This window comes from Lepidochelys kempii, chromosome 26 (assembly GCF_965140265.1).
Source record: "Lepidochelys kempii isolate rLepKem1 chromosome 26, rLepKem1.hap2, whole genome shotgun sequence".
NCBI lineage: Eukaryota > Metazoa > Chordata > Testudines > Cheloniidae > Lepidochelys > Lepidochelys kempii.
Genome location: NC_133281.1, coordinates 2165749 through 2173761, shown reverse-complemented (window position 1 = coordinate 2173761; position 8013 = coordinate 2165749). Strand labels below are relative to the sequence as shown.

The window sequence follows — 8013 nt, the reverse complement described above, 5'->3', positions numbered from 1 at the left end:
CACCCATGGCTGGCAGCCCCAGGCAGGCCAGCCCTGAGGGAGCTCTCCCCAGGCCCAGCAGGGTCTCAGCGTGGGACAAAGGGCCAAGCTCATGCACCTAGTGGGGGAGACTGTTCTGCCTGCCCCCCTCCCTGCACCTGGTACTGCTGGGGGCCCCTCGCCATAGGCGGGTGTCACCCCCCAGACAGCACGGGTGGAGCAGGCAGTCTGAAATCCAAGGGGAAAGCCTCCCTGCAACCTTGGGGGAGCGAGTGCTGCTTAGCCCGTGGGCATGGTGCAGGACCTGGCTCGTGGGGCTGGCGTCAGGCCTTTTCCCGGGAGAGCCCCGATGTACAACGCTCCCCTCCATGGACACAGCACACGTGGTGAGCAGGGCAGGCTTGTGCATGGAGCACTGGGCGGGGACGCGGGAGACACAGGGTCAAGTCCCAGCTCTGCCACACGCTGCCTCGGTTACTCTGGGCCAACGCAGCAGTCGATGGGGATAAGGACCTCCCTTGGTCTGGCTTGGCTAGTCCGGCTGTGAGCTCTCTTGGGCAGGGACGCACCAAGGGGCCTTGAGTGCCGCTGAAACAGCCTCCAGGCTCCAAACCCTGCACACCCGCTCCCTGCGGTAGCCTCCGTCCCAGCCCCAGCTGCAGGTACTGGAAGCTTTTTAAGTTGCAGTCACTACAGTGGTTTACCTTGTTCTCCAGGAGCTGGGCATTGAGTCTTCTCCCGGGCTCCAGACAGGGGCTTTTAGCCAGAGGGCAAAGGCAGACAGCCTGCAGGAAAAATCCCCCTTGCAAGTAGGCCTGGGAGCTTCCCCTTCCCACAGGAACAAGCAGAAGAGCTCAGCCCTCTCTGCACCAGGGGCCCATTGGTGGCACCTGTGGGAGAGGGCTGGTGCTAATTGATCGTTAGGGGGAAGGCAGCAGCTTGCAGGTGTGTGAGGGGCTTTAGCAGACAGGACTTTGGCTTCAGTCTGAAACCTGTGCCAGGCTCCGATGCAGGCTGATCCATGGACTAGCTCTCCGCAGGCCTGCCCCACCCACTCACCAAGGGTGGGCAGGGGCTTGGGCACTGCCATTTGGTTTTCCTCCCCACACAGCGCTGCATGGGAGCCATGTGGAAACAGTGCAGAGGGCAAGAGCGCCGGGAGGGAGCACAGATCGCTCCCAAGGGCGGGGCAGCAAGGACCTGCCACCAGCCTACGCTGCGGCACGAAGCGGGGAGCTGCCAATGGCCCTGCAGCTAGGGAGGGGTGTGGAGATGCTAGAATCCAGCTTCCCCACCCCTCCAGGCAGCTGGGCCCCTTTGTCAGCTCCCCCTCCCCTACCACAGAGCCTGCCACTCCAGCCAGCACCCCGTCGGCCTGCTCCCACGGCAGGGGTGGAAACGCTCCCTCAGGGCGCTACCCTCAACACCGCAGGTTGCAGGACTGGCCCCAGGGGGGTGTAGGCGAGGGGTCTGCACTACGGGGCGCTTTCCTTTCCCTGCCTGGGCAAGCGGCGAGAAGCGTAACCCCCTGCCTGCGCTGGCCAACAATGGGGGAAATGGCACCGGACTCCAGGAGCGCCCCAACCGCCCCACTGCGGGCTGCAATGGGCCCTGCTACCCCCTTGTGAGATGCAGCAGGGGGACGCTTGCCCTGCTGCTGCTCCTGTCCAGCAGAGAGGGGACGTGTCTTCAGCGTGGTCACTTCGGGGGCCCAGAGAGCTGGGGGCAGTAGCTCCCGGAGGGGCGGCTCATGGAGTTCTGCAGAGGGCAGCAGGCCCTCAGGCATCTGCAGCGCAAGAGGGGGTAAAAGGGCCAGAGCAGAAGCTGGGCCTGGTGTCCCGTTTCCTGCAGACACAGTTGGGCTACAGCAGCAGCCTGTGTGCATCGCAGACACCTGTGTCCCCTAGCAAGGGCCAAGTCCACCAGAGCCCGTCTCCCTGCCAGGGTCCCCGCTTGCACTGGCATTCCCCTCTGCCCGGCCTCTCCTTGCCCGCTTGCACTGGCATTCACCCTCTGCTCAGCCTCTCCTGGCCTGCTTGCAGGGCCTCGGGCCAGACTCTGAGGAGAGCCCAGCTCATGGGGCGCAGCCCCCAAGTTGGGTGCGGAGCTGAAATCTGACAGCCCTGCACTGCTTCCCGCTGGGGCCACCCAGTGGCCAAGAGAACTCCCTGCAGCTCAGGGGTCTGTGACAATTCATTGAAAAAAGGACATGTAAAGCCGGGTGGGTTGTTTCAAAGACCGTTTTACCCCTCTAATGGGCTACAGGGGAAGCACTCAGGAACCGCACGGAGGATGAAGGGGCTCAGGGCTTATGGGACTCATCTTATTTGGTGGGGAGACCAGCAGAGTCCTAGCTATGCAGTCGCCATGTACCCCTAGCACCAGTGACGGGTTGCTAGGGCACATGGGGGCCTGGCAGAGAACCAACAGCCTCTGTTTCTAGAGCGGCAGCATGGGCCAGTGCTGAGAGCACAGCAGCGGATGCGGTCACCATGTCCCTAAGACACCTTAAGGAACATTCCCGCTCTGTGCCTCAGTTTCCCCATATCTGTGAGATAGATAATGGCACCTACCTCTGTTAAATGCTTTGGGAGTCATGGCTGAGGAGCTAAGGAGTGTTATCGCTGCAGGAAAACGTCCCTCGGAAGGAGCTCTCTCCCCTCATTATTCAGAAGATTCTTGTGTGTTGAAGTTAACTCGACTAGGCCGGAAGCCTGCAGATTACACTCCATGGAGCAGCACTGACAGCCAGCCGGACTGCTGCTGCAGGTTATGGCCTCAATCCTGCGATTGCACCTGCCTGGGCTGGCCCCAACACCCACATGAAGCCCAAAGAGTCCAGCTGCACGGATCTGGTTGCAGGACCCAGCCTTTTCTTTGCACTCCCTACTGAATGGCTTTGACAAACTTGCGTGGCTGATCAGTGAAATGGAAAGTATCACATACACACAGCACTCATGTTTCTAGGGGAAGGTGTGTATATTGTTACTGGTCGGGGGCAGGAAAACCAAAACTACCTGTATATCCGAAAGTTACAAGGGCACAATCCAAAAAATAAAAATGACCACGCATGTAATTTCAGTGCTTTACAAAATGGAAGCGGAAAAAAAGAAAACCAACCTAAAATATAGTCCTGTAATTAAATTACAAATTAGAAAGTTGTAAAAGCTTACTACAAAAATACAGCGGAGTAAGAGGGCTTCTCCTCGACTGGGGTGAAGCGACATCCCCTTTTTCCTCTGAGAGGTTGGGTTTGTTTTGTTTTAAATTCCCTATAAAAATATCCCTGAAACATGGAAGTGTACAAGTCATCACATGGCTTGGTTTGCTGCTTTTAGCTTTAAAATGTACATCCAGGCACTCACCATATAAGTATTTACAAATGTTTACAAATGTACAAAAACCAAACTGAATACACCAGAACCAGGAATTTACAGTGTAAAAAACCAATCCAAAGCCCATGGATGTTGAGAGAAAGGAAAATACAAAAATACAGGTGTCCTTTTGCAAGGGGGAAATTCAGTCTTGTTTGGAATCCCCAGGGCTGCCCGCTGGAGAAACTGGCATGAGACCACCAACCTGTCCTTGCATAGAAACAGACACTGTCCATGTGGCACACAGTCTCTCTCTGGACAAGGTCCGTGGGTCACGGAGCATCTTTTCAGCAAAAGGCAGTTCTCAGTCTGTTAAACAAACACACCCATTTTCTCTCTCACACACCTTGTTTTCAATGGTATCAGAACACACTTTCCTCTCCGATGAGATGGAGCAGGATACAATCATATTCAAGAAACTTTCTCTGCCCAGCCCCCAAACAGAATTCAAAAAACCAAGCACGGATTATTTCAGGATGTCTGCTGAGGCTCCAGGGATAAGAGACATGGCATCTGAAACAATTTTTCCCAGTTCATTTACACCAAAGCCATCAGTCTGTATTTTTCAGAGGGACAGTCATGTCATCTAGGCCCAAGAGTTACTTTTTCCTAAATGAAGTGTTTCACAGAATTTAACAATTGTTTGGAGCAGCCTGAAAGTGTCAATGAACTACACCTAGTCTGGTTTTACACCTCCTCCTGCAGCATTTGCAACCCACACTCTGCAATCTTGGGCTGGTTCTGGAGAACTAGGAAGTGAAACCCACCTAATTTCTGCCTCCAAGCTGAGCGAAATCCATGAAGGAAACAAGAATACAACTTTTTGCAACCATTTTCTGTTTCGGTTCCTGTTGGTAACTTGAATGTAGAGGGATCAGTGTTTTTTTAATTTGGGTTGAGGCTGTTCAACAGTCTAGAGGATTTAGACACATCTTCCATTGATGCATCTAAATCTCCTGCAACATTGCACTGTTGTCCCCCGATCTGTTTGCACTTCTAGCCAAGCAGGTTGCCAAGACCAGGGCAAAGCGAGATCCACGCGAGTCCAGCCAAGCCAATGCCTGGGACACAGACACTTCCAGAGACCAAACCCAGACCCCAACTGCTTAGCTCCAGCAATGCTCCCTGGGAGCAGCCTTACCCCTGTGCCATCACCCTACATTTCACCAGCAATGACAGCTCTATCCGCACTGGCAAAGATGGGACCCACAAGTCACCAGCACCACAGCCCCACTGGCGAGAGCTGTCGTGCGGGCCGGGCTCAAAGCTGGGTGAGAGACGGGCCCCAGCCCGCCTACATGGCAGCTGCCACCAGCAGGGACTCAGCTCCCAGTTCCACCAGTGCAAACCAAACTGGAGAGGTGAAGATTCCTCCCGCACAACCACCAAGTAATCAGGAGTCCAGCCAGGCCTGGAACCCCATCACCCTGAGGTGCTCCCAGAGATTCCCCCTCCCCAGAGGAGACATGCTCACGCGGAAGTAATTCGAATGTGGGACCTGCTGAGGTCACCACAGGCATGGCTCACGCTCCAGCTGAGAAAGGGGAGGAGCATAAGGCTGTAATACCCTTTCTTCCCACAGGGGGCAGGTGTCAGTCAGACAGAAATGGCTAATCTTTGGGGCACGGCTCTCAAGGTGGGCTCTGGTCAGGCCTAGAGGACCATGGCAGGGGTCAGCTGGGTGGCCAGCTTTACCCGCTGCTCTAGGCATGATGAGAGGGAGAGCTCGAGTGGGACTGCACAGCACAGCCTGCCTTTAACCTTGGTCCCCACATCAGAGAGCCCCTCCCTTGGGACACGAGTCCCATGGGGCAGATTGTCCACATGGAGCATCTTGTTTGGATTCCGATGAGCCAAGCAGCCGAGCAGAACGTGCAGCTCCCTCAACAGCCAGCAGCTGGGGCTGGAAGAGCTGGGCTACGTGCCCCTCTGGACCTTGTGGCCCACTCCCGCCATCGAGTTCCCCAAGGAGCGGTGAGGCCGGAGAACAAAACGGGGATTGTGCATTGGACTTGGAATCAGGGCAAAGCCACAAAGTGCAACGAGTCTGCCACTCTCGGCCTGGCAGATCTGGCACGGCTCAGGAGTCTGTTATTGCCAGCCCCGGCTCTTGGGACAACAAAGCCTCACGGGCCAATCTCGAGAGAGGAGCCTTTGCAAAGGAGCTCTTTTGGCAACTACTGACCTGGGGGGTGGAGACGAAGGAACTGTTTCACATAAAGAGGAATTGAAAAGCGTTTCCCTTGTCACAGCTCATGATGTCGCTAGCACCAGGCAGAACTGGGGGCTTCTTTCCCTACCCAGCCCTAGGGGGTGGGGACACCAGCCAGTGGGACAAGAGAGGGGGTCTTTACTCTGACCTCAGCAGGGGAGCAAAGAGGCATCCAGGGCTGTATGAAGACATCTGAGTCACGCTGAAGTCTGAGCGAATGCTGGGTGCGCATTCAGCAGTTCATGCTAGGGGGTGGGTTCCATGGAAAACTCTTCACTCCCCTGCTTACAGCCCGAGTTTCTTCCGCTGAGAGCAGCTCTTGCTTTAGCACCAAATATGTTAAGAGTGACAGATTCCCAGGCACAAGGCCAGAACAGACCCTAAAGATAAAAACACAGCCCATGTCTGGCCCAGTGCCGGGCTCCCTGCACGCTGCCAGGCCCCTAACAGCACACAAATGCTCGCCATGAGACAACAAGCAGCTCTGGGGCTCAGGTGCTATGAAAACAGATTGCCCCCCCTCCATCCCCACTCAGCAACAGTGCTCAGGTCCCACCTGAGCCCACAGCACCTCCCAGCCGCCTGCATTCCAGCCCGAAGCCAAGACGACTTCCCTGCCATGGCTTGCTCCTAGGCAAGTGGCAGCCCAGGGGCCCGTGGCCAGTCCCATGGCAAGACTCTCCCATGCAGGGTCAGGGGGTCTTAGTCTCACCCTTTGGGCCAGGCTATGAGCTATCGTCGTAGGCTGCTAGACCCTGGGTAGGTGGCAGCTGAGAGAACCAGGAGCGACCTCCCGCTGGGCCGAGGGCAGGGGCAGGAGTCGGAGGGGGACTGACTGACTCTTTGGGACACTTGCTTAGAGAACAGAAGCGGTGCGGGAAGCCGGAGGTGCTGGGTTTGCGGGGAGGGTGAGAGGAGAAGGGGTTTGGTCATTGCTCCCTTCACCAATTCTCTCCAGCAAGGGAGCGTGGGTGCAACTGACTGATGGCCTTCGTGACCCCAAATTCAAGGGCCCCTGGGTCCTACTCCACTCAAACAGCCTCCTTGCTGCCCCGGCCTGGGCTTCCCCAACCCTGCTGGTGCCCCTCAATCCCAACCTGCAGCCGGGACTGAGAGGAGCCGAGCAGTGACAATACACCCTGCATACCTGCCCCGGGTCTCTGCAGCCAGCTGGCTATGGCCAGCCCCTATTCAGCCTGAGCAGCTAGGGGCTCCCACCTGGGCTGTGAGCCCCGCCCCTCCTCTCACCCAGACCCCACAGGCAGGGGTGTAACACCGGGGGAGCCCCCCTCTCCCCGACAGATGCAGGGTGGGCACAATGCCGACAGTACCTCCCAGGGCAGGGTTTGCCGCAGGAACCGCGTTGGGGGGACAAAGCGGGAGCAGCTGGGAGAGGCCACCCCAGTGATCACGGCAAGGAAGCTATTGGCAACAACAAACACCGACTCCACCCTCCCGCGTGAACACACAGATGGATCCAGGCTCCCTTGAGCAGTCTGTGTCTGGCATGCGGCCGTGCCAGGTCCTGCCAGCGCAACGGGCCCCCGGGAGCAGGGCTGAGAGGGCTCCAGTTACCCAGAGGCGAGGCGGATGGGGTGAGGTGCAGTGAGAGTATCTGGCACGCAGTCCTGGGCTGGGGCTGCATCTTCCCACTCGGCCTCCAGGAGTGACTCAGCCCAGCAGGGCAGGGTGACGGAACAGCCCCTCACCCCAGCTCTGGCGCCAACAGCCTCAGCTTCACATCCACGGTAACCCTGAGACGGCAAGGACGGCAGCTCCACGGGCGGGCTCTGGGCCTGCCCATGCTGGCTCTAACGGAGCAGGGTCTCCATGGGAGCAGGGGGGTCAGGAAGGCGCCTGCGCCATGGCCCGGCCTTGGCCGGCGGAGTTGGCCGTGGGCGGATGCGAGTTCATGCCCGCTGTGAGGTTGGAGTGTGTGTTGGTGCTGATGGTGTAGTCCGCCGGCTGCGGGGGAGACAGGGACAGAGAGCGTCAGATAGGGGCTCAGCCACTCCCGCCTGCGAGCCACGGGCTCCCCCATGATCAGCCTGGCCAGGAAGGCAAGGGACAGGGGAGGGGCTACTCGAGAGACCCCAGGAACCTTCCCTCAGTGCCAGGACGTCTGCAAGGGCAGCAGCCCAGCTGGGCAGAGATACCCACCCACAGAGGGAAGTGTCAGGGCTGGCTACGCCGAGCCCTTCATACCAACGGCACAGAAACCAGCCGGGGCCGGCGTGGGCCAAAGGCGTCCACACAGCTGACGGGGGGTTACCGGGCCAGTCTCAGCCATGAGATGCCTTCTGCTGGTCTGAAGGGGCGTTGGCTTCCCCTGGGCCGGAGTGGGTCAGCGTCGAGCCAGCCTTGGCTATAGGTGCTGGCTGAAAGCAGGCGTGGAGCGGGGCAGTCTCCAGCACCTGCTGCAGTGCATGGGGGAGCCCCAGCAAGGCC

General features: G+C 58.1%; 1 protein-coding gene across 2 annotated transcripts in view; it reads right to left on the bottom strand.

Moving 5' to 3' along the window:
• Nucleotides 1-3100: 3100 nt before the first annotated feature.
• The window catches only part of LOC140903645 (G protein-coupled receptor kinase 5-like), a 62203-nt gene continuing 57290 nt past the window's right edge, over nucleotides 3101-8013 (bottom strand). For both annotated transcript variants that reach the window (XM_073325249.1, XM_073325250.1), the window contains one exon: nucleotides 3101-7530. In XM_073325249.1, the coding sequence (XP_073181350.1) occupies nucleotides 7411-7530 (120 nt within the window). In that variant the 3' untranslated portion in view covers nucleotides 3101-7410. The remainder of the gene's footprint in view (nucleotides 7531-8013) is intronic.